Below are 27,203 nucleotides of genomic sequence, written 5' to 3'. Positions count from 1 at the left end.
TGCGTAGCGGTCACACCAGCGCCTTCCCTTCCGGCAGGGGACGGGCGCTGCCGAGCCCCCCGCCCGCCCACTGCTGCACAGCGCTCCTGTCGCGCCCGCCCGGCCGCGGCCCGGTCCCCGCCAGCGGCCCCGCGGCACGGCCCCTCCGGAGGGCGCTGCCGGGGCGGAGCGCGGCCCCGGCCCCGCCCCCGCGCACTGACTGCACGCGGCCGGCAGGCGGCGCGCGGCCCCCGCGAGCGCGCGCGCTGCCCGCTGGTGACGGATCCGAGGCGGGGGTGCGGGGACATCCCGCTACGAAGCGGCCCCGCGACCGCCCGCCGACACGCGCCGCGGGGGCGGCGAGCGGGCTGCGCCAGGGCCCGGGTGCCCGCCGTACGGCACGGCCAGCGGCAGCCTCGCCGCCCGGCCGCCTCCTCCGGCAGCACCCCGGCCGCTGGGCACCCCCGCGTCCCAGTGCCCAGCCGCGGTACCCTCCGCGGGCTGCCCGCCCCGCTAAGAGCGGGCGCCCCTGCCGTGTCTGCCCAACAGACTGTTCCTACACCCCAGCAAATGCGGCTCAAGGAACCAGCGGGGCACACGAGACAGGCGGCAACCCACGCGTGGCACGCCAAGGCCCGAGACATTACTCTGCCGGGCTCTTTCCAGACGTCCCCTCACCGCGCACCGCAGCACCCATACTGCTACCGCCTGTTGCCTACAGCTGTGGCCTGCGCTGAAAGAGAAACCCAAACCACAGCAAAACCGACAGAACGAAACAAACCACCATCGCTCCCCAACATCCCCTTGCCCCCTCTTTCCTCAGAACCATGAGCTGTCCTTACCAAGTGTGCTTTCGTCTTGCTCGCGGTGTAGAGAAGCCCGACTTCCACAGAACCCAGCCGAGGGGAGCGGCGGACGCCTGCTCCCCACTTGTTCTGCCTGCACCGACTGCTTGCGGGGTTTTCCCCACCGCTCCCGAGCATACAGTCACCAGTGAAAACTGGGGCAGGCACCAATGATGTCATTCTATCACAGTGTGTTTAGGTTTTGGGGATTTTTTTCTTCCCTTGGACTACATCGATTATAGTTGCCACTTAAAATGGTAACTAAGCAATGGAAGCTTTAGTATGTGCTAATTGTGCTTATAAACTCTTAAGACTGGCACAGATGGGGTTGGTGGGGTGTACCCACAGCATTAGGAACTCTGGTATGAGGCATCCGATCTTTTTAATCCAGCGTGACAGCTCCTGTCTCATCCCGTACTGGGTGGCTGCTCACTCCGCAGCAATGCACGTGCCACAGTTCCCTGACAGAAATCCCAATGGCTTTGTCCCATGGCTTATGGGGGGTGGGGGTGGTGGTACGTGAATCGTAGTCTCACAGCAAAGCAGAAGTTTAATATTAGCAAAACAGCTTTAGCAGAGTAAGTTGACATGGGAAGAGGAAATTTCACCACTTAAAGGCATGGAAGTTATTAGTTTACAAAGATGGAAATGCATCTGAAAGTGTTAGCATGAGCTGGTAGTTTTGAAATTTTAAAGTTAAAATAAGCAGTTAAAATAAGTAGCAGTGGCCACTTGTTTCCAACTTCTTTCTTACCTGAAGACCAATCTTAAACAGAAAAATGCTCTAAATATGCTTACAACGTCTTACGGCTAACACTTGGTGCGCGGCGGGAAAAATGACTGCCCTCAGTACAACTGAAAAGACGCTCTGTGCGTGCCTCATGTTGCTGGAGGGCTGACTGCCTCGACTCTGTTTAGGAACTGGAAAGCCCCTACTTAGGAACCACGCACACTTCTCTCGATACTGAAAATCTATAATTTATACTTACTGATTATTTATTTGTTTTCTACGAGGTGTCCCATGCTTGCTAGAAGCAACATTGTGAGGTGCTACATCAGTACTGTAGCCAGCTGGACCACACAAAAAAGAATGCTTAGGCTAACAGGAGAAATTAGTGCAGAACATCTGCTAAGGAGCTTGTCTACTGACTGATGGCCAAGAAGGGTCTGTTGGTACAAAATATGGCCTTGATATGGTTAAAAATAATTGCTGCCTCTAAGAACCCCCATTCATGTGGATCACTGGAGGAGGCGGGACTGAGCTGCTCCATCTAATCCCTCAGAATATCCCAGGGCTGAGGGCAATTATGTTCGGGGCTACAGAAGGGCACGTGGAAATTTGGTGAAAGATTGACTTAACCTTGATTTCTTCCAGATTACCCCCAAGTGCAAGCTCTTCCATATTTGGCAAAATGTTTTGCTGTCAGGGCTGGGAGCTTGGGTCTCAACTGACAGCTCAGAATAAAAATATCAAGACTGCTTCAGAACTGTCCTTTACTAAGAACCTACAAACACAGAGTTCTCAACGGGAAAGGTCTGAATTTCCTTTTGTTTTCCCCTCAATGTTATTTGGACAGAAAGGTAAGAAAGATTGTTCAAGATACACAGGGCTTTCCTGCTCAACAAGGAGGTAATTATCATGCACGTTTCCTTGAAGAGCTGTGGACTATAGAATTGTGTCTGTGCTAACCATTACTATGCCAATGTTACACCTTACCACAGTGGATTTTTATTCTACCTGCTAATGTAACCTTCCCTGTTGATTTAATATGCTGGGACAACCAGCCGTTACTAATCGTAATGTCTCTGAGACTTGGTTACATCAGAACTCAATCACACAAATAGGACGGCATCAGCAAGCAGAAACACAAATTGCTTATTCAAAACCAAATTATTTCTTTTTTTTTGCTAGAATTGCTGAATAGGTAGCAGTCCTTGACAATTACTGGCATGCAAATTCCCACTATAGCAAAGCTCCACTAATGTTCTACAAGAGTGGAATGTAAGGACTGAGTTAAAGTAGAAACTGTTCAGTTATTGAAAAACTTATAATTTTGTAAGGTGTTTAACATTCTGGAGCAATAAGGTCGCATAAAAATTTGATGGAAGACTTCTGTCTTCACGATTTTCACAAATCAGAGGTTTTGCCTGCTTCTGGATTTTCAGTCAAGATCTGGAGCAGCTGGTTTCAGAGTTGAAAACAACTTGTCCTGCCTTCCTCTACTAAGCCCTGATTTCTTGGTTCCATCTTTCTGCTATTTCTGGTGATTGCTTTGATGCTTTTGACTCTTGGCTATTGGGAAATACCTGGCTACAACAATATGACCCGCCCACTCCCAAATCTTGTAGGAATGTCGTAGTAACATATTCTGGAAGGCTGCAGCTTAGAAGTCCAAACGATGCTGAAATAATCTCGAATGTCACGCTGCCAAGCCTTCCTCCTGAAAAGAAGTACCAGTCTGGCATACAAGTTGGGAGTCACAGCTGAAACAAAAAGGACTATTGGCCAGCATTTCTGGGCACAACAGTTGCCATAAAATACCACATCTACTGCTTATGATCTGTAAACCAGAATGGAAAGCAGGCCTTGCTAAACTCTGCCAAGTGTCTTAATACCCCCAAGTAGGAGGTACCATGCAAATTTAAGATACTAAACTAGAACTGGTTCACCTTCATTCCTAAAGGCCTACAGTGGGAATACATGTTTTGAAACCCCATGGAAGATGACCATACCTTTGAGTACAGCTCTATAGAACAACCCGGTCATCTATGTACACAACGCAAGTTTATCAGTCATGAACAACTTTGAGTGTGTGAAGCTGTTTACAAAAACAGACACTATTTTTCTCAGATTTAATGTAAAATCTTACCCAGCTGCTCCTTGGTCGGGTACTTTCAGGAAATCCAAGCTTTCTGGCTGCTGTGACATCTTGCCTGATCCTCCTGACAGTTGCCGTGGTAAAGTTGGTCGTGTCATATTTGTATACAGGTTTTTCTGATTGGCCCACTGATTTCCTGGGACATGGGGAGGTGGTACAAACTGTGGCGGATTTATTACTCCATTTTGCTGCTGACCTAGAAGTAAGTAAAGCGTCAACACATCCAGTCCAAACTACAGCTCAGCGAAGGTAACCAGTTCCTTGTATTGGTGGCCCAGCTGTCAGTTACATTCAGCTGTCAGTGAGACTCGGCTATCAAGGAACTTGAAAACAAAAGAATGTTGAAATCTGAAAGTTTGATTTATACACAGTTTCAGGTCTGCTGGTGATCTATTCTGGGTTCACATCTTCATGGATTTGCGCTCAAGTTTGAGACATGTGCCTTGAATGCTACAAGCAAGCAAGAGGATTAGCTCTCAACTGAATTCAACTTTATCAATGTTAGCTAGCACATAACCACCACACCTCTATTTAAAACGCTGCATAAAATTTTATCCAGATAAAAGGCTGAACTAAAGCTAGCTAAAATTGCTGCGGGGGTCTCTTTTTCTTTCTCAGTTCAAACTCCATCCAACTCTTTGAATACTGGGCAGACTGGTTTTTAAGTTGCAAGCAAGGGTTTTTTCTGTGTTTTCTTGTTTTGGTTGTTTTTTGGGTTTTTTTGTGGTTTTTGTTTTTTTAAAAAGCCTTGCTGCTACTTTGATAGCTCAAAAGGAGTTTGAATTTCCTAGGTGATGGCAAGGGTAAATGCCTTTAAACAATTATGCATCTAACTTGAATTTAAAACAAACCTACCCATGTCTGAGCTACTTGCAGGATCAGGGCCTAAGGAACTCAATTCTGCATGCTTTACATTTCTAAAACCTGCACTGAACAAAACGGGAGCTACGCTTATATTAAAGCTCAGATTGGTTAATGCTGTGGGTGATCCTCTCCTTTTTCCTGTATCATTATGCCTGTTGAAAATCAGCAGAATTAACGGCTGTGCAGAGAGGAGAATTCATAATCATGACACTTGGAAAAACCTTACTGCATTCAACAGCCGGCCTTTGCTTCTGCTGTTCTGATACGGTGGCAAAGCTTAAGTAGTCATAAACTCATACAGAAAACTCACTTTGGGACACAAGCTAGTATGGCAAACACATTATGGTTATATAAATAAAGGTTTGTTTCATGCTGAACATATACATAACAGTCTGTTGCGCTGCTGGACTATTAATTCCAAAACAGATATGAAAATAGCAGAATATATTTTAAATGATCAAGGACGATAGCCCACAGCATTACTTCCCCACATTGTGAGAGCAGGATGGAGAGAACTGTTTGTGACTTTCAAGGAGGAATGTGCCCAAATCATGCGACTGGATCATGGAACTGGATGCAATCGAATTCGTGGCAATTTTTGTAACAGCTGTCTTTAATCTTATTTTTCCAGCTGTAACTGGCTACTTTACAAAAGTTTGAATTAAAAAAAAAACAAACACACACCACAAAAAAAACCCCAAACAACCACAACCAAAGAAACATGTTATGGTAATTGATCTGAGGTCTGTATGAAAGACTTCTACTCACCTTTTCAATATGATAGCCTAATGCATAAGGGTCAACACAGCATTTAACCTCAGTAGTTACACTTCTTCTGCCTGGACACTACCATGTGGCTTCACTGGTCCATGCACACCTAGTTCAACTCCGCAGCTGAACATGTGGGCAATGGTGGCTCAAGAGAGTATCGTTCTCTTCTTGGAGTTCACAGGCTAAATCAACTTTTTCTCGCCAGAGCGGAGGCGAAAGACCCTGATGACCCCAATCCCATGCAGAAAGTTAGCCCAGTGTCTTGCTGCACACAGAGGCAGGCTCTTCCAATTAGGACTCTCTGCTGACATTGTCTGTTCAGGGCACTGGGGAACAGATGATTACGGAAGGCCATACTGCAGGTATGGGCATCCACTGGCACCGTGGACTTGTGTGCAAATCTACATCCCAACTGCCTTACCTACATGAGGCAAGATTGGGCTTGGTCTGCAGGTACAAGGCTTCTTCAACCAACGTTTCTGTCTTTTTCATGTAGCTATAAAACTGCTGAAAGAGTTTTTGAAATATTAAAACAGACTTTCCTTGCTTTTTACTATCTGTGTTTGCAGACAGGTTAACTACTTCAACTACAGTGATTTCCCACTTTACTATAAGCAGTTCTTGCACATCATGCAGTCTTACTTTGAGTCATACGGCTATGCGACTTTACTAGGATTGGGAATTGTCTAGTTAATTTGGTGACCAAGACTGGTTGCACACCCAACTTACACGATTAGCATCATGCTTCTCAATAAACAGCAGCTGACTGAAAAAGGAACCCTTTGTTAGCAAAAAAAAATACTCTGGGAGTGTAAGTACAAAAAACACTTGGGAAATGTTGGGTCAATGGCATATTGTTCTCCTCTCTGAGTTCATAGGCTAAATTAATCGTATCTCTCAAGGGCAGAAGAGAAACACCCTAATGACATCAATCCCTTGCAGAGCAAGCCATGCTGCTTTCTGGCTCAGCATTCAGCATACACAAAAGTTGCTATATTAACAGGGTAGGACAATGAGACCTAAATTGCATTCTATTGTGCATTGGCACTGAAAGTAGTTTCACTGTGGTAAGCATATAGCTTTTACCCTAGAATGGGAAGTGGAGAAGGCTACAGGGTTAGTTTTAGATTCAGTGTCTCACACGAAGTGGCTGAACACACCAGCATCCATGACAACCAGGATATCTCTGGTAGAGTACCAGTTCCATTGTCTGCCAGCTCCAACAATACACTTCACAAAATGCCTACAGTGTATGGTTTCCAGACAGGACCTTTTGAAGAGGATTTTAAACCTCTACTATGATTTTTTTAATGGGTAAACACTGCCAGATGACAAGAGTAAAGCAAAACCCTGCACTTGGATTTTGGTTTTGCCTGAGGCTGAAAGGACTTACCAGGAGGCGGCGGTGCGGCTCTCATAGGGTAAGTCTGACATTGAGACCTGTTGGAATATCCTCTACTTTGGGTAAGATTCCGTCTAGTAGGACCTAAAAGAAACCAGCAACATTTTCTTACCCTTTCACAATTACATTAATTTGGTAAGTCCTTCTGGCTGCCAGACCCCTACTCTGTGGTCAGAAAGAGCTGATCTTCAGGAACAGCAGGTTGTGTTGAAGCTTTAGGTGCAACAAGGGTGACTTGGGCATATTCTCCCTTCTGTGATCCAGTTCAGCCACAGGGTATAAAGTAAAGCTGTCTCAAGACTACAGTAAACAAGGCCCAAAAGATTGTTAGCTTTACGAACTTGTTTATAAACCATGGATAACTGGCACAGCAGTGCTTTTGACTATACTGTTTCTGATCAGCAATTAGCAGGAGAAAAAGGCAGGACACGAAACCTGAGAGGCTGCTTTATTTGTAGCTCAGTCTCTGGTGATGTACAGAGGTTACCTCTCCTCGTACCGCAACCTGTCCTGATGCAGACTCTTTATCAGCAAGAACATAGGAACTGCAGGAGCTCAGAGCAGAGTGAAAGACTCTTCCCCAAAATGCTTGGCTAATTGTGCCTTCTGTACTATGTCACATGATTAAATGCCCTCATTTCTTTTGCTTCAGGGCAAAGAATTTCAGATATTACAGGAACAGTTGGTATATAGTGAAAGTAACAAAATTCCAGCACAACTGTAGAACAGCAGGGAATTCTGCTGTATCATTAGGATCTATAGCTTGGATCTTCTTTTAAGTGTTACAGCGAAATAATAAAGAACATGCTGAGACTAGAGGCAGGCCAGGAGAGAAAGCATCAACCATTCTCTAAATTTCTAAAGGAAATTCATACTCACGGGAATTCTTTGGTAGCCCTGGTCCAATGCTGATCTGCAGCAGTTTATTACTTGGCTTGAGAATGGCTATCTCTCCTTGGCCCTGCATAAATTGCACTTGTCGAGAACCACCGCTGCTCCAGGGCCCCCAGCTCTCCTTTTTCAGTTTCACTTCAAGTCTAATATAAGCAGATGAACACATGAATAAAAAAACCAGAAAGCATTTCTATGTCAAATCAGGAAAATATCACTTGGAAGCAGATAACTTTGAAATATAAAAATAAAAAGCTTAGGCTAAGAATCTGTATTCCCTGAGTGACTTAGCTCACATAAACCACCTAATTAAATCTCTTTTTTAAGCTTTGTAAAATGTTCTTCTAAACTGATGTTTTAACTTCTGTGGTAGAGGTACTCAAAGGAAGTTTAAGATGCCCTGGAGAGGACGGAGAGTATAGTGAGCAAGCTAGAGCGTTATGTTCCTAAACATTCTTCCGTATATACGATTAGATGTATATGTATGTATATACATTGGCATGTATATGGCAATATATGCTTTAGGAGTGGGCCTTGTACATATTCTGGTAGTAAATATGTTTGCATACATATACTTCAGTCTTTCCAATGTAGATTTTTTTCCCATGCGTGCACACACACACGCACACACGTATATTCTTTCCCAGCATTTCCACACTATCCGTGTGCAATGAACTGCCATCAGATAGGAGCTAAGGAAGATATGGTTTGGCTGTGGGCAAGATCCCAGAAGTAGAATACATTACATCTTACATGAACATAAAATTTACTCCTGGTACTGGCTTTGGATTCCCAGTGTACAGGAGTATACACTACAGGAACGTTCCACACTTCAACCGTCCTCCTACACCCTCTCCAAACTAAAATAATAATCTCCTGTTACCTTTTATAATTCATCCACTTTTTCGAAGGAAATAGAATAAACAAGGCCTGCTGTTGCTGATCTGCTTTACGGGTAGGAGTATTAACAAAAGCACGTTTTTTGGGATAGTTTCCAGCATGTCCTTACAGCTAAAATGCACATTCTGTAGGTTTTCAGGCTCGTTTCTAAAAAACGGTCCCAATATCATTTACTTAATGAGGCTCCTTTAGAATTATCCTCTCACCCCGCAGTCCTCCGTCCCCACAACAAACTTAAGAACTTCAGATTGCTACATTATGTCTCCAGAACTGTCTTTCAGACTCTTCATCATGCTTCCATTCCTAGGCCAAGGTTAAGGAGCTGGAAGAGGAGGCTCCCCTCTCACCATAGGAAACAGCAGCCAGTGCAGAGATGGAGAGCTTGTACATGAACTGTTGCAGGGACTAGACCGGCCCTTGCTGTGGGGCCACAGCTCTGCTGGCACAGAGCTGCAGACCCTTGAGCCTGAGGCCGCGTTCAGTGGAATGAAGGCAACTCTTCTATGCACACAGAGAGTGGAAAGTGGCAGATGGCCCAGGTACAATCCTAACCTATCACTCTGACCAGCTCATCAGAAAGTCTGGTCTCCTTGCACATACAGACTTTCAGACAGTGCTGCCTCTCACTATTTTAAAACAAAGCATAGTGTTGGGAGCGCAACAACTAGCACTTGCTCATTTGCCTTGGCAGCAAGAACAAAGATTATTTATTCTTAAAAGCCCATTGAAAAAACGTAACTCACGTATTGCTAAATTTCAGAGGTAGTTTTCTTTGTGTTTTCTCTTCGTATCGTTTTGATAAGAGGCTTAAAAACTCCGTTTTGAAGACCGATTCGAGCAAACTATCATATTCCTGTTCATGTAGAATGAAAATGTCATCCTGCATTGTGCTGAAATCAGAGCATATACCATTCAGATTAAAATTTCATCAGCAAATACAGCCAGCATTACAATGACATTTGCAGAGTACTCATGGTTAATTTTTAAAAACATAAGAAAGTCCAAGCAGCATTAATTATAGTCTTGCTTACTGAGAACAGGTTTGGGTTTTTTCAGGAGCTGATAATGGAAGATCTGAAACAATCCTGTTGGAGAGACGGAATACTACTTAGTCATTTTACAGTAATTACTGTTATCAAAAGAAGATGTGCTATTAAAGTTACAGTTAAAGTCCACCTCTTCAATAATGGCAAAACTTGTGATCAGAGGTGAACTGGAAATTTGAAGGTTACTGAAGTACGACGAAACCCAAAGCAAGCAAATGTGGAATGAAAACTGCCAACTTTTCATTGGCTTTAGCCTGGACTGGTTTAGCACAGTATAAAACCCACACATGTTGGGTTCCATTGCCACCTTTGGATCAACTCCTGTTTACACCTGATGAAGACACTGCAAACCACTTCACAGAAAATGATACCCACATCAGTAATTTGCAAAGCTGATTTCTGCCCTTCCAGAGCCCCCACAGTAAAACCAGTTCTGTCGCATCCTAGATAGGATTACAATTGTTCCAGCACTCCTGTAATTTTTTTACATGTGTACCATTCTTCCTTTTAACAGCATATTGGCATACTTCCTACTTGTAACTACATTGGTGCCTGTCTGCTTCTGCATCCTCTCTACAAAGAGATACAAACAAAGCTTTCTAAATAAAACTGTCAGACCTGAAAATGGAGGCCCCCCTTACGTGCTGACTTGAATAGCACTTAAGCAACCATAGGATGCTCTAGTTCAATTTGCTGATGCCACAGTAAACTAACTGTACTTTGAAGCTGGTTAGCATCCCAGTGGATGAGCTTACAGAACCAGGTCACTGCATCGGAGCGCAATGCTGGAACGATGGGAGCATAATGACAGAGGGAGGGGACTGCCCCTTGGGCAGCCACCCACATTTGCATTGGATTAGACGTGACAAGAAACCTCTAGTTTCATGTGTGATTTCATAACCAGTTTAAATCAAACATTGTTGTGCTGTCAGAAGGGGCCGCCTTCCCTCTGCTCCTCATCCTTTTTATCCATGCACCTTTCTGTTCCTTCCCTCGTGCTAGAAGACATGCCCTGCCCTTTCCTGGCAGATTTAATTTTCTGTGTCCCTTACTTTTCAATGTCTCGCCCATATCCCCATGCAGTCACCTAAGTGCTAGCCTGTGTAAGAACCTGTGTGGCTGGGAGAAGAGACAGCACAGCACTTTCGACAACTGTGCAGAGCTAAGAATTGCATAACCTTATCCCAAAAGAATTATCACACCACCAGCGTGAGAATTCACAAAATGAAGTACAACCAATGAAAAAAGGAGCATTACAGTTAGATACTGTTAAGTACTCCTGGCAGAAAATGTATGGCTCTGTTTCACAGTTCTTTAGTCCGCTGCAGGGTGTCTGAAGCCAAAGCTTCTCTGCTCTTTTGTCAATGTTGTTGGTCAATCTTCTGCTGCTACTACTAATATCAGAAAAAACTATTTTAGGACAGAAATCTATTTCAATACACTAGATATCACCTATTAAATGATAAAGGTGCTCTCTGTTTGCATTTCTCTCTGGAGAAATGGACCTTTCAAATCCCACTGGATCTAGAATTAACATTCATTTTGAGTTTTCACCGTTTTTTCTAAAAAACGGTATATGTAACTCAGAAGCATGAACATCTGCATCGCAGTGGTTAAGGCTATGGAATAACAAGCAGGTTGCTTTAGCAACCAGCTGAAGGGCAAGCCAAAGTTGCATCTGGAGTACTCTGTCCAGTTCTGGGCTCCCCACTTCAAGAAAGATGAGGAGCTACTGGAGAGAGTCCAGAGGAGGGCTCCGAGGATGATGAGGGGACTGGAGCATCTGTCCTATGAGGAAAGGCTGAGGGAGCTGGGCTTGTTCAGCCTGAAGAAGAGAAGGCTGAGAGGAGACCTTATAAATGCCTACAAATATCTGCAGGGTGGGTGTCAATAGGATGGGGCCAGACTCTTTTCAGTGGTGCCCAGTGACAGGACAAGGGGCAATGGGCACAAATTGAGGCACAGGAAGTTCCGTCTGAACATGAGGAAGAACTTCTTCCCTCTGAGGGTGACAGAGCACTGGAACAGGCTGCCCAGGGAGGTTGTGGAGTCTCCTTCTCTGGAGATATTCAAGACCCGCCTGGACAAGGTCCTGTGCAGCCTGCTGTAGGCGACCCTGCTTCAGCAGGGGGGTTGGACTAGATGACCCACAGAGGTCCCTTCCCACCCCTAACATTCTGTGATTCTGTGTTTCCTCTGAACTAAGCACATTTGGTTTTGCTTCAGAATGTTCTGTGGAACAGTTATTTACATGTGAGAGGAGTGTCACAGCTTTCACCGACTTGGCAGGCAGCCATCCCTTTGGCTGACTCAGTGTGACTGTGCCTTTGGAATGCGACAGGCCCAATTCAAGCGCCTGGCTGCAATCTTTTCAAGGTTTGTTTGCACAGCACACGGTCCAAACCTGGAGCACTAAAAAGACAGGTTCCACTCTCGTCTTTAACCTAGATCTACTACAGTTATTTTGTTGCAACTTGCATTATAAAGATGTATGATAAATAAACCGCAGGTTTTGAAACACACACATCTTGCAGACCTTTCCCTAATAGCTGTGAAGAATTCAGCAAAAATGTGAAGTCTGCTGGTTGTAAGTACTGGATAATGCCTGTGAGAAGATTCCTGGCTATGCTAATGAGAACGTTTTATAAGCATACACTAAAAAACCTTTGCAGTGACTATCAATACACAGTACTCAAGTGTAGACTTGTATTCCATTAAAATAGTAATTTATTTCAATATTTAAAGTACACTTGTTGCCCTGGATCGGTATTCCTTTGTATTAAATTACACTCAGCTACTGGCTCTGACAAACTGCAGTAACTAATGCACAGGTATCAAAGGAATGAAATTATTATCGGCAATAACCCACTGGTCTCATGGGCAGTTTCTTCCTGGTTTTGCTCACCTAACTGGGCTTTTCAGCTCTTTGTGGACACCTCAGATATTTTCTGCAATCTGAGATTGGCTTGATATTCAGTCAACAGAAGTGATGTGATATCTAACTAGAAATAAAGGTTTCAGAAGCTTACCGGAGAGAGATCGCCCCTTTAGGAAGCAGTGGCCATGTACAAGGTAACAATTATTTCTGGGATATGAGCTTGAGCCAAAACTTACTGGTATCTGCTTGTGCATAATGAATATACGCTGCACAGAATACATTTTTGGGACACACCAGATAGGTGAGATCTAGTGTAAATGAAACATTTTAAGAACTAGTCAGAAAACATTTGTGTGTTGGCTATAAACATCTATTACTATAACACACTTACTAGGGCTAGGAGTGAAAATAAGGTTTCACTTTCTTTGTTTACAACATTCAATTAATACAGCTGCAGAAATTCACCCTTTATCAGTCAACTTCCCCTCTGTCCTATACAAATTTCTCTGTCAACGGAAAGATATTTTCAAGGTACTAACCTTAGAGAAACAGAAAGAATTCTCTCCACTTCCATCCTTCGCTTTAAGACTTCCTTCACTTGGCCTTTCTCTGGGCCCTGCTTTACCTTTTCACGCCCAATCAGGTATATACACTTTGGAGTGAGGACGAGATCTCGCTTCACGCTCTGAAACACAGAATTGTTTGAAAATACATAGCTATGCAGAGATCAATGCACTAACGTTGGGATGCTGTTTCAAAGATATATAATGTACTATGGTTTGGAGCAACACTGTTAGTATTAGGTTCGAGTGAAAAAAATACTTATGTGATTAATCACACAAGCTCCAAGTTAGATTACTCAAGACAGGAAAGTAGCTTTGTTCCCTGTTTCCTAACTAATGTAGCTTTCTGCCCAGCAAGTCCCATAAAGCCTTCATTCTGGGACAATAGGTTTGACAATTGCAGTGTTCCAATCACAACAGTTTAACTGCTTCCCTGTGTGTCTTATGTCAGACACATTTTTCAAGCGGGTATCATAGATGGCAGGACACTACCATGGTGGAGTTTCTGTTAAAGGATGGTAAAGACATCTGTAACTTCACAGCTGAACTAGTCATTAGTGGACATTGCTCTTAAACCTACCTTAAACCTTCTATCATATTTAGTTACAGTGTCTGCAAAATCAATCTTCTCCCGTTTGCCCACAAACTGGCGTAGCTCTGGATGGTCCTCCATGCCTATGTAATCTCCCACAAAATTCCTGTTAATGCTGTTCCGTCTTCTCTCTTTCTTGTTCAGCAACAGATCTGATGCTTAAATACCAAAAATAAACATTGATTAAGAGTATTTACTGAATTTTCTAACTCATTATCTGAAAGAGCTAACTGTTTCAAGCAGAACGTTTTGGGAAGAAGTGTTAACCAAATTGCTTACAATACAGAAAAATCAGCAAAACGCTGCTACTAATGCTTTATATATAAGGATCCATGTGATTATGAAGCTCATTCCTAATGAAATAAGCCGATGGCAAGCTCTGATGAATCAGGAGCACTTCTGGAACTAAGGAATTTCTCCTTCATTGCTGGAAATTAAATATTAACTCTTCCAAACCCAGAACAATTGTTCATTCACATAACCCAGGTCACGCATGCAACTAAGCATTACAGTCCTTGGATTGATTTGTATCGTCTACAGACCATCTAGGTCCTGTATAACTGTGGGAAGCTTTTCCTTTTTCACTTCCTCTGGTACATCCTTGATCTCTGTCCTACTCCGTCTGGCTTTATTTTGAAAGTGAAACACTGGGTAGTCCAAGAAATCCGCGCATGCAGAGCAGCCAGCCTCACCAGTGGTACCTCAGGGGTCCAACAATTTGCAGTCACTCCTAGGCATTGCTCTATAGAGAGTGAGATATTTCCTTCATCTCTTGTAGCACTCCTTCTGTTCCTGGCACCATGTGTGAAATATCTGTCACCAGAAGTTATGACCTACCTTCTTCTCTCATCTGTACGTATTTTTTCCTGGCCACATACTTCCTCCATGCCTTCTGGATGGCTCTGGCATACCCATCATACTTCCTCTCTCTCATCTCTTCTAATAAAAATAGCTGTACAAAGAGACAGTAGGGTGGGTCAAACATTTTACATGAAAAGTTCAAGAAAAAGCCGTATTTTACTTTCAACAACTTTCCAGTGCATTTCACTCTAGATCCAAGCTGGTGCCTCTACCACAGCTATGGGATCTGAGATCAGAATGTTAAAGGCAACCTTTACTGGAAGAAATCTCTAATGCTTGAGTGGTTCTGGCTCTTACCAGTCTACCCATTAATCCTGATACCCAATGATGAAGGAAGAACAATATGGATTCTCCCTGAAATATTCTACTGGTGCAACTCAAGGTTCTCCACTGGGCGTCCATCCAGTCTCCACCTTCACATTCTCCAAAATTCACCTTTCTCTTGTCAGAACGTTACCGTGTCTACGGGGATCTGTGCAAAGTGTAACATAACGCACTGTAGTCACGTGCAACTTTCTTCCCTGTCTGAATTTCATACTCTCCTGTCCGTTGGCTCCATTCTTTCCCAGCAGTGAAGTCTGTCGGGTGGCTGCAGGATTTACAACTATGATCTTGTATTTCAGCGTGACATAATAAGATTTTTGGGTCCAAAATGTTGTCAGAATTCAAGAGGAAATGCTGATTTATCAAAACAGAAATGGAAAGTGCATCCCCTTTTTTAAGAATTTCCCAGGTCTCACTAAAATATATGTAAAATTATTGCATTAGAACAACTTCATAAATATTGTAGGATACAGCATATTTCACTATAGCCTTTTACATACAGTTCAGTTAAATGTTTTCTTGTCTCATCAGAAGCACAAGCATTTGGCTAACAATTACAGTACTAAATCAGTCCACTGACATGACTGTTGCATATTATTTCCCTCTGCTGTGTGTTAAATAGTCATAAGAACTTTTCTTCTAGCTTTCAAAAGAGATAAAATTAGCAAAACCAGGTATATCTGGAAGCAAACCTAGGCTTTAGGATCCCTTTTTTTAATTTGCTGCCCTAAACCATGCAAATCTAGAAAAATACTGTTGTTCATATTGATCTTAAGAAGGAAACTTGATCTAGTGCAAACCATTTCCGCAGAACCTCACTTGCTCTTGTACAGAGTTATTTATTCAGGTGCTTGATGGAAATGTAAATAATGAAGCCTCCTTACTGCCACCCATAAAACCTCATTTCAAAGTTGGCAACTCTCCATCTACAGCAAACCTAGTAACAAAAAAAAAAAAATCTTTTCAGAAACACACAAGCACTAGACAGGGTTTCAGCACACCGGCACGGCTGCTTCTGATGCAAAAAACTTCCTCAGCTTCAGCAGGGGCAAGACCAAGCCCTTGTGCAATTCAGGTTACAGTAACAATATTGATGTCGTCTCTCATGAATACTCACCATTTATTTCTCTAACAGTAATGCTAATTGCAAAATCTCAGTGCAATATAGTCTGTCACCTGCAGCTGAAGGTCACCATTAAGGAAGTTCAATGAAAACATGGAGTTAAAATATGGATCATAAGTTATAAAATAAAAAGACTGCATACATTCTCTCCTAAAAGGTATTATAAAGCCTCCCCTCACACTCCTGAGCAAACCAAGTATTATTCATCTGATTAACCACAACAGGTGCTCTCTTTGGTGGTAGAAAGAAAAATATTCATTTACCATCTAAAAGATTACTGTTCTCCAAAGTAATATAACCCTAGCCAATACTTTAGTAATATGAGAGATGACTGATACTAAAATATATAAATCAGGATTTAGAATATTCAGCTCATAGAAAATTCTTCAACTTAAAATGAAAAAGGCCCAGACTATTTTCAGTACTTATTTAAAAATGGATTTCATGGCTTTTCAAAAAATGTGGTTTTTTTAAAGAAAATGTATACAGTAATTGAAAGTATTAATTTAAAACAAAATCAAAATGCAACCCAAAAAAGCTTTACTATTTCCAGTCAACCCCATGTTCTGTTAACCTGCAGAACTGCTCTTCAATAAAACTTTTATGTATGCCATTAAATGGCATATACATGCATACACTTAGTATTACAAAAATGCGTTAGAATGGGAAGATGCATCAATTGGAAAATGATTTCTTCCACCTGGAAATAACCTAGTAGCGTATGATGCTGGGATACAGAACATCAATGTTTTGGCCACTTCAGAGTGAAGGGCAACTAGATCCATCAGTCCTATGTGAGCACTTGGCTATTAAACAGAAGACAGACACAGCAAATTATTTCATTTCTTTCTTTGAAAAAAACAGGAATAAGACCCACCCCATCTGTGAAGACATCGCTGCTGAAAATTTGTGCTCTTGCAAGGCGCAAACATACCAAGCTTAGGGTATTTCAGCAGCCAGGAAAGGAAGATAGCTCCTTATATGATTTATTACATAAAACTGAAAACAAACATTTTAAAATTTTTGATTCATTTATCTATAAAGTAGCATAATGTCAAGAAAACTGCCATCACACAATTTTTTTTTGTTTCTTCCCTTAATCGTTTATCTCCCAAGCTGAGATTGTATTTGGTTTGTAACTAACCGCAATGAACAGCGTGGATGCAAAATAATTTCACAGTGAAAACAAGAACATCAGGTTTGTTAGTGTAGGATAATGAACACAGTATTGGAACATGTTGCTCAAATTATGAATTTGGGTACCTTGTAATTATAACCAGCTAAGTTGTCTGTATTAATTCAAATAGATACTCGACTAGAATGCGTACTCGCCACCACCCTACAATAAACTTGAGGTCATCAGTAAAGGTCTATAAGTCACAACTGTAATGTCACAAGAAGAGACATCAAAGACATCCACCGATGTCCAAGGCTATCACACTGACTTTGCACGATAAAACTCCCCAATGAACTTAGGCAATAAATAATGGCCTGTGCTACCGAGGAAGGCAGATAAAGCTCACGTTTCCTCATAATTGGCTAGCTAAGGTGTTGCTTGCAATGACTAAGCAGGATTACTCCTATACTAGAATTTCCTGCTCTGCCAGTATGCATCTAAGTATTCTAATAACCAGCATCTTGAATGTTATATGCTTCATTATATAAACATCTCTCTGTCCTGGGTTTGGCCAGGACAGGGTTAATTTTCACCGGACTCCAGGAAGGGGCACAGCCGGGGGGTGGGGGCTGACCCCACCTGGCCAAACAGAGCCCGGTATCCCATACCATGTGACGTCACGCTGGGTTCCAGGGGGGGGGGGGCGGCGCGGTGGGAACACTCTCTTGTGGCTTGGGGGGGCGCGGCGCCGGTGCTGTTCGGGAGAGCGGCTGTCTGGGTCGTACGGTTCGTTGTTGTGTTTTCTCCTTATTTGTATCGTTGTTGTTCCTGTTTCCCTCTGTTTGCTGTTCTGTTAAACTGCCCTTATCCCGACCCACCAGTTTCTGCCTCTTTCTTTTCATTCTCCTCCGCACGCCGGCGGGGGGAGGGGCTGCCGCGTGGCGCTTTTGTTGCCGGCGGCAGCCGAAACCAAGACACTCTCATACGGCAGAATGTAAAGTCCCATTACTCCTGAACAGAGATGATACCATCTTACCCTATTTATGGCAGAAACAACACAATTTCTATTATGACTTGGAGAAGTATTATCTTTTTCCCTTTAATCTTCCCACGTGATTGGGCACAGCAGCATCATTGCCTGACTTACTGTTGCTCTACAGAGCAAAAAATATGCTTCTGGAAAAGAAAAATGATAGCAGTAGAAGTGTTCTGCTTTTATTATGACATGTAACTTCAGGGAAAGCACCAAGAAACCACCTAATGCTCAACCGCAAGGTATGCTATACAAACTAAGCCTGATGATAGCTTCTGATAAATAAGGAATACATGATGGTGAGTAGAGCTCAGCTTTTTCTTTGACAAGGTTCCCAAATAGTGATGTATGGGAACTTTTTTCCCAACACATTTTGTGCAGTTTAGCAGCCACAGAATAAAAACAGCCTTATGATGCCTCCCCAATGTTCTCTTCGAATGGGATTTCAAGTTGCAGTCATTCTGCGACATTGATTTACTCAGTGATGTATAACATATCCTTACTATAACCGGGGGCTATTCTACTTTCATCAGTAGCTCCTGTACTGAGAAGAGGACATATTTTCTTGGGCTAATGGTCATAGATATTTTTTCATGCCGTGATATTCCTTCATATGACAGATTCTCTACTGGAATGTCACCATGTGCAACCTGACACCAAAGCATCTTCATATCCCATCTCCACTTGTTCATGCCTTTAATGCTGCTTGTGGTAGTGTCAAAATCACACAGGGTCTTTATGTACTGTGCCTGTTATAAAAGTGCCTAGAATCCCTGACCTGCCCAGCTTGACTTTTATTACTATGCTTCTCCCACCTTAACAGGTATCATGCTCAAATTCTGAGTGGGCAGGCCACTTATTTCAGCAAACAGTTTCATATTTAAAGACTCACGTTCTGCCACACTTACAGACTCTGGAGCCTTGATGAAAACTTTGGATTTCCCAAGCTGGTATTGGTCAGGATCCATGTTGACTGACTGAAGCAGATGGAGAACTCCTTGTTTCTCTTCTCCTTTCCAGGAAGGCCAGGTTGCTTTGGTCAGAATGGCGTACCTTAACCACCAAGGAGAAGACATTAAAACCTGACATGAAAGAGCAGCAGCAGAATACCACCGACTCTTAGTCAGTGTTACCCTGGAGGGAGGGCTGACAATTTTGGCAGGACTTACAGAGGCTTGGAGTATGGGAAGATGCACAGTATTAAGATGTTACTCGTTTAGCAAGAGCAAACAACTGCAATGAGAAGGGTAACAGTGTCCAGGAGACTCCCATTTTCAGATGCTAAGTTACGGTTTGGTTACTACAGTAGTTAATTACAGAAAGTTCTGCTGTGCTGTCCTTAAATCCAGGGCAAGGTTATTTACTAGGAATGACTTATGGTCCAGATTTAAGTACCTACACCTTTGGTATTCTAGATTCACTCCCAAGCACGTGGCCAATCTCCCACTCAAGCCTTCTCTTGCCTTCTTATTCTTACAATGGCCTTTTGTGTTTCTAAGCAAGTAGCCAGCTCATGCTCCTAACCACCTGTTCAACAGCTGGTTTGCATTTAGCAAGGAGCCATTCTTGGCTTTATCCCAGAAAGCCCTTGGCTTGGCCTCTGGTACAAGAGGGAAGATGTAGTGATGCTGGTGCTGCCTGGAGGGAACACTGGAAACTGACCACACAAAGGGCTAGGGAAGGAGGCAGGCAAGTGCTATAATACCATGTCTTTGATAGGAAGAGGTGAGTGGTCTCTCCTGTCTCATGGTATTCTCTTTAAGCCTTGAAAATGAGGTGGATGCCAGGTTGCAACTGCCTTTAAACTGTCTATCTTTTCAGACTTAACTTGGGCTTTTCGAACTGCCAGGCTGGAGTTACAAAGCTGCGTTTGTTCTGCTGCCCACCAAAGAGCACTGATGGGCTTCAGCTGCCTCAGCGTGTCTACGGATAAGTAACTTCTCTAGCAGCAGCTATTTAGACTCCTTTGACAATGAGACTAGAGAACAACTGAATATGCTGTGACAAATTTCTCTCCCAAATCTTTTATGTTCTTTACTCCCGACAACTTTTTTAATGCCTTAAGCATACTTGAGTTAAATCAACTAAAGCATGCTTATTAGTAAAACTATTCAACTAATGAAAAAAGTGATAAAGTACGGAGTTCAGTTTGTTCTAATTCTCAAGTTCTTGTTTCTTAAGAAGATCTAGGCAGCCTCTAATAAAATGTTCTCAAAAATCACACAAGGAATTGTTAGAAAATTAAGGGAATATTCATTACTTATTCTTGACATATGTAAAATGTTATCCAGCAAGGAAGAAGAGAGTGTCATGCAACTTAAATAACAATACCACACAAAGAAAAATACCAAATCGTTAAAAAGGAACATATCACAAATCCCAAACACCTCTGAATAGCAGGGTCTACAGATGTTATGTTCAAATCTATTATTAGTTAACAAATGCTCAGGTACTACACATGATGGTGTAACAAAGTAGCTCTTCTACCATTTTAAGTATATTAAACATAATCTATGTTTACAGACAATGTGTACACTTATATATTTATGTAATCTATCAGTATTATGGGATAAACAGATGCAACCTAATAAGGAGTTGTAAGTTAAAATTACTCCCAGCTTATTTAATTAACAGCCTCTTTTGCAGGTTCACCACATACTGCCAACTGTATAGTTGTATAGGTGGGTCTAAGCATGTATTTAAAGGAGCTGATGTTAATAAAGGCATTTGAAACTGCGACCTTCCACACAACAGAAACTGACACTACATTTCAGCATGTCACATTCTTTCCAACATCTTCTGAGCTGTAAAGGAGGGTACAGGGAAAAACATGACTCAAGACTTTTTAATGTAAGTAAAGCTCTCAGGTACAAAATAAGAACACATTGAAATTCTTTTTTTTTCATCAACTCAAATTAACTTCATACATTTTACTCATGTGACAAGTCCACAGGGCAGAAGAAACAGCTTATTCTACAACATGCACCAATTAAGCATTTCACAATTTTATAATGTGACAGCTCTATCACTGTTCACTGCCGTTCAGAATTAGCACTTTCCTCTAATGTACTTGTGCATGCTTCCCATTAAACTGGTCATGTTAATATCCATGTACCCAGGTTTTCAAGCTTGTGTAATTTGATCTTAGAGAAGATTTTGGCACGAGTACTAAGGTGTGTTCTTAAAATGCTTCTGAAAAAATTTCAAATCATGACTGTCCCCAAAGAATCATCTATTGTAAACTCACAGTAAGCAGCTAGGTCCTATGTCTAAATATGGGAGTATGGAGTTCAGCTTTCAGACTGGTTACGCTTTGAAACACATAGGCCTTTTCAGTGACTGTGGCTTTTTGCATGCAAATGTAAATTTTGTACATAAAAGTCTATTCAGCCCAGAAATCTCCACTTATATGGAGCTGCCAAGGAACTGCCAACGAAAACAAGTGTACAAGCATGCATTTCCTGTCCATCCCATGCCTCAGCCCACTTTTACTAACACTGACTCAGGGTGTCAGAACAGAGCTTGTTCTGGATGCTAGGGAACTGTGAATGGAAAGGTTGCAGGAAGAGTTTTACTCATAACAAAATGTTAATTTTAATAAGACTAATTTGAAACAAACTGATGCAGCATTCCATAAAGAATGGTTTCAGTTGCCTGTGGATCTCTACACATATAGTGAAGTATAGCAATCTATTCACTTTCCAAAAGTGCCATGTGGATTTCCTTTGTGAAGACCTCTCAGGCAGGTTTCTAGACCTGCACAGCCATCACAATCAGCGTTCAACAACTGTGGAGGCTAGATTTAATACACAATATTAATCTGCTATTCTGTCTCAACAACAGTCTGTGCTGAGGAATGCAACCTGAAGCATATTCCTGTTTATATGTCTGGGCTTGAAAGATCGTGAAGAAAAAGGGACTTAAAATTTTTCCATAATGAAAACTGTCCATACTTTGAGATATTTTAGGTCTGTCTATTACTAGATGATTAGAACATTCTCTGTATTATCATGAAGTATTATCATGGCTTTGTTCTGTGCTGTCTGATTAATCACACTCCATTGCTTGCAACAATAGATTGATTTTTTTGTTTTAAACGTAACACAGACTTCCAACAAAAGCTGATTCGTCATGTAATGCCCCAGTTTGGGCATTTATTAGCTGTACGTCTCAATTTTCTAAAAAACAGAAGCTGAATGTTGTATAAATCTCGAAATTGCTCTTATTTAAGAAGATTTCATTAGCAATTCAAGGTAGTTAATCACCTTAATACCACCTGGTCGTAAGACACTGAAAAAGGGATTGGTCTTACAGAGCTCTAACTTGCTTTCATTGAGTGAGCAGCTGCAGTGGTTTGAGTTGTAACTATTCCCAGATGTTTGAACACCAGTGGAAAGATATAACAAGCAATTTAAGCTAAGGTTACTCCTTACACTTGAATGGCCAGCATGTAATCCTTTACCTATCTTGTTATGAGGAAAGAAGAGTTGGGAGAGCAAGTAACATTTTAAATAAAGACTAGCAGCTAGACACTCTAGATTCCATGCTCTGCAGCTCATCACTGTAAGTTCCCTTAACTCTGAGGAATCCTCTCATAGCTCTACAAAATGAACTGAGGTCTTGGGCAAGTATACAGAAAAATGGCAAGACTTTCAAAGACACAAAGCCAGTCTTTAAGACACTTTCAAATCTGTGTAACCTAGATCATGAAGCAAGGTAAATGGGGTAAAAAGGAAATGGTAAGTGGGAAATAAGAAGCTTTCAAAACTTGCAAATTCTTGCTTTCCTCATCATGTAAATGACTGTGCTGTAATACAAATGAGTACTACCCTACCTCTGCAAAAACTTCTTGAAAACCCTCCTGTAGGCATAGCCAGCTCTTCTTACTCGAATATTTTCTTTCAGACCTAAGTATTCCACTTGATGTTTTACCCTGTGGACAAAAACAACGCAAGATTTACAATCCATTTTATTTCAGCGTATTTGTGGATTGAGGTATTCTTAAAATTCCATATGATATTTAAAGATCATTGACTTCTAAAATTCATGTACAGGTATATGAATCTATTCTTGCACGTTGCCATGCACACTGCATGGTAGTAAAGATATTCAAGGCAGGTAGACCAGATTACTGAAATATATGTAGCAAGTTTACCTTAACATTTTTTGTACAAGTTTACCTTCCTATCTCCTAACTAGTTTATGTATAAACTTCTTAACTAATATTATTACCTATAAAAGGCCAAGTAACTATTACCTATACAACTACATAGCTGGTACCCAAGGGAGGAGGAAATTGTTCTGTGTTCTTTTATTGCAGGTTTCATCTATGTTTTACATAGCTCAAACATCAACAGTAGGTCTTTTTTTTGGTTGTTCTGGAGAAAGCCCCATATGCCACACTCTCATTACACAAAAAATCACAAAGAAAGCTAGGCCTGTACAGTGATGAAAAGCTAGCACTCCTCCTAATTCTACCATGCTGCAAAGGAAGGATTCAAGGGTAGGCGCAAGACTGGCCAAAGCATGCCTGGTAAGCTTGCGCATGGCATACTTTAATTACAAACAAAAACTGAGCTGGTACCAGCTGTACAGAAAGTGTTTGTGGCTGTAGAGGGACTCTGCTGCACACGTGAACTGAAACATCATTATCCCATCACTGCAGTTCTCTCATGCAAAACACGTTCATTTAGGTTCTGAACAGGGATCAAATACACTCCCATTAATCTCAAAGCAGAAAAATAGCAAAAGAAAAAAAAGGTTCCTTTTAGCACGTTCTCCTCTTTCTGGAGCTGCAGTACATTATTTTATGTTCCTTCTCACATACCCTGCTAGGCTACTATTTAACGCTTGGAGATTTGATTCGAAGAATTTCAGTGAGCTTCCTTAACAATGTATGAATGACTCCTACATTTTTCATTTGCATTTCCTTAATATTCTCATCTAAGTCATGTGGCTGGAAGAGGCAATCTGTTTTTAACTCTGAAATGTGATGTTCAGGGGCTTCTGTTGCTGTGCTTTTATAGGGCAAATTATAGAAGCTTTAGCTTTCAGTCAGAAATATGAGTTGTTAAGATTTTAGTCCTGTAAGTTTAACAAACAGTATGTAAAAGAGCACTTCTTTAAACACACAAAAAAAGTGAGTCTGTAAGGAGTATTTAATTTTGTTTTGCTTGTAATTTCTGTGATTTCACAAATAATTTTTCAAATCCTGAAAAACTCTCGGTTAATTCAACGTTAGTTCTCTAGCTATTTCGAAATGTTAAATTTCTATATAAATTATATTGCCCATTGATTTTTTTCCTTTTTTTGCTAGAGACATTCTTTTCACGACTCATAGTATAAAGGGAAAAAACTTTTGAAATCCCATGCTACAAACAACAAAAGCCCTTCAGTTATTTCTTCTTTTTTAAGAATACTTGAGAAGTATTTTACTAAATGATTAGTGATACTGCTCTTTGAGCTTATAATAAAGAAAACTGCACATTTTAATCTTGCTGTGTCCAAGGAATAAAGTATATTTTGTACCCACTCCAAGAATTCTGGTACAGTAGAACGTTGGTGGACAAAAATACATTTTCCTGTTTATAGCTTTCCCTCCTGTTCACATCTGGAATAATGCACTGGAGTAACAGTACTACTCCCATTTTCTTACTGTCCTGCCAGTATTAGTGTCCAGCGACAAAGAATTTGAGACATTTTTCTGTTTTTCCTTTTCTTTCTGAGAAAAGGCACACTGAAAATCTCCCTCCAGGCATCAACCTCAAGCAGGTCAGGATCTGGGAATTCAACTAATGCCGCAATTTTGAACACAAGTCCAAGTGGCTGTGCCAGAACCTGAAGAAAACCACATTTCAAGAACACCCCAATTTTTGGAATAACTAAGGTATTATACAAGGTTTAGATGTTACACAAGATCTATGTTTCAGCGCTAAATATTCTGGAATTATTCACCAGCAGTACAAAGCTGGAGTGACACGGCTTCTGTGAGCATAAAGTAAGACATGCTTTGTGAAGGTTTTTTCCTGCTTCAGTAACATTTTCACATTCTAGTGACGTGATATTAATAAGCAGATTAGATATACTACTCCCATCACATTGACTTATGGCAGCATGTGTGTGATACAGCATAATGTGATCGCAGAAGAAAACAAAACACCCTAAGCCAATGCTCAGCAAAATACCACATAAACTCAGTTACGTTTTGTATTCCCCTCAAGACAGAGCTTTCTCACAGTAAAATCATGAAACAACCAAATTAAACTTCGGTTTGAATTGGCATATGCATATAAATTTCTCGTCCCCAGACATGTCACCAACTGCTACAGCATATGTATCCTGTGTGAGGTCCTAGTATAATATATGGGAAACCATAGTTTGAAATGGGAGAGAAGGCTGGGATTTTTAAGCAGGGATGAAGGATTACCATTATAAGAATTACTTCCATTTGTGTCTGAGTTTGATAGTATGCAATCCTTTGTATTTCACTTATCAGTAGCTGCTGCATTAGCCAAATGTCTTCATGATGGGAAAACAAGAAGAAATGTTGCCCATTTTTGCTCCAAAAGGGGTTTCCTGAAAGCAGGCCTTTACTCAGGACTAGGTTTTCTTTTTTTCATTGGTTTCCTAGCAACGCGTTCCACAACAATAGGCCTGTTTTCAATATGTAAATGATTGATTTTAAAAGCTCCTCAACTTACAGTTAAAAGTTTCAGACATACTTTTTCCAGGATTGCTTACTTTCCTTCTTTGGTCCCCAGTGTCAGTGGAAAACCAAGTGCTGCACAGTAGTGGGAGAGCTAGGGAAAGAGGGTCTACATTTACTGCCAAGACCTAAATGACACTTTCAAGTGCAGTCCCAGCAGTGCCTTCTGTAAGTGCTCTACATCTGCATGTAATTGCGATAGTCTGCATGCCAAATGGCAGGAAGTGAATTCTGGTGTGCTGTTGATACGGTCAAGAATGCTTTTTATCAGACTTTGCAAGTTGTTTCACGTGACAAAAACAACCACTTGCTTTATCAGCACTTTTACCAATACCAAACACTTGGTATATAGTAATAAATGTTATCCACATTAGGACCTCGCATAGTATACATAACTGTAATGATCACCTACCCTCAGTGCAAAATAGAAGAGTATTCTTTTTCAGACAGTGCTATAAAGCATCATGTAGTTAAAGATGCCTTAAGACAGATGCAATGAACCAAACATGATTTAGATATAACCATCCAGTATGATATTCTTGTGACTTCTCTTTAAACAGCTGACTAATGGAACCTGAAAGTCAAGAAGTGAAAAAGGAACCTTCTACATTCTTGGCTATAGAGACCTTTCGGTAAGTTTGATATGTCAAAGCAGACACAGACATCCTGTCAGCTTTTTAGCTACCTAATAGAAACGGTTTTCAAAGCATAAAGCCAAAGTTAGAACTCCTGTATAATGCATTTGGTGTGCAAATTATACAAGGAAAACTGAGTCTTTAATATACTGATTGTGTTACTGTTGTGCAGATGTTGAGTATTCACAACTGATATGAGAAAAGCTAAGAACTGCATATACTAACTGCTGATTTAGACCAGGGGATCACAGTTTATCGCCAAAGTTTTGGAGAGGTCATGCCAGATATCATTTCTGAAGGTTTCAGAGTATCTGTTTCTGTTTGTCTGTAGGCTGTATGATTACAAATTATGTATTTTTGTGGCTTTTTTTGACTATTAACACTGTTTCTCATCACATACTTTGCTTATCCATACCTGCTCTCCTCCCAGTCTCGAGATTTCTTTGTCTCATTTGGTTTGATGCAGCGGATGTAATGGGGTGTACACTTCATCAGGGTGCCAACAAGGTCATTCGCTTGTTTCTGTAAAATTGAGGGAAAACAATAGGATCTGAGCTGAACAGGGTAGACCCTGTGAGAGAATTCTAAAAATTATCAACCATCTGCTCATGATTCATTTGACTTCAGTCTTTCTCCAGAACAACCAAAGTGTTATGGATAATGTACACCTCATGAAAAATTTAACAGTAAATAGAAGGCACCATTATCTCCAGGTATGTAATATATTTAAACTACTACACAAAAATATGGAGTGACAAGGAATGCATCAGGTGAACTTGACTGTCAGGGTGAAAT

At 41.5% G+C, this 27,203-nt stretch overlaps 1 protein-coding gene across 1 annotated transcript in view; it reads right to left on the bottom strand.

Annotated features, from left to right (window-relative positions):
- Nucleotides 1–27,203, bottom strand: part of MYO1E (myosin IE) — a 92,639-nt gene that overhangs the window by 3,253 nt on the left and 62,183 nt on the right. Inside the window, exons 17-26 of the mRNA XM_075431324.1 lie at nt 26,824–26,930; nt 22,903–23,001; nt 18,977–19,121; nt 14,448–14,562; nt 13,599–13,768; nt 12,995–13,140; nt 9,275–9,421; nt 7,620–7,777; nt 6,732–6,824; nt 3,695–3,899 (exon numbers count right to left, since the gene is read on the bottom strand). Coding sequence (XP_075287439.1) covers nt 3,695–3,899; nt 6,732–6,824; nt 7,620–7,777; nt 9,275–9,421; nt 12,995–13,140; nt 13,599–13,768; nt 14,448–14,562; nt 18,977–19,121; nt 22,903–23,001; nt 26,824–26,930 — 1,385 coding nt within the window. The remainder of the gene's footprint in view (nt 1–3,694; nt 3,900–6,731; nt 6,825–7,619; nt 7,778–9,274; nt 9,422–12,994; nt 13,141–13,598; nt 13,769–14,447; nt 14,563–18,976; nt 19,122–22,902; nt 23,002–26,823; nt 26,931–27,203) is intronic.

This window comes from Opisthocomus hoazin, chromosome 10 (genome assembly GCF_030867145.1).
Source record: "Opisthocomus hoazin isolate bOpiHoa1 chromosome 10, bOpiHoa1.hap1, whole genome shotgun sequence".
In the NCBI taxonomy this organism is placed as follows: Eukaryota; Metazoa; Chordata; class Aves; order Opisthocomiformes; family Opisthocomidae; genus Opisthocomus; species Opisthocomus hoazin.
This window is presented reverse-complemented; position numbering and strand designations above follow the sequence as displayed.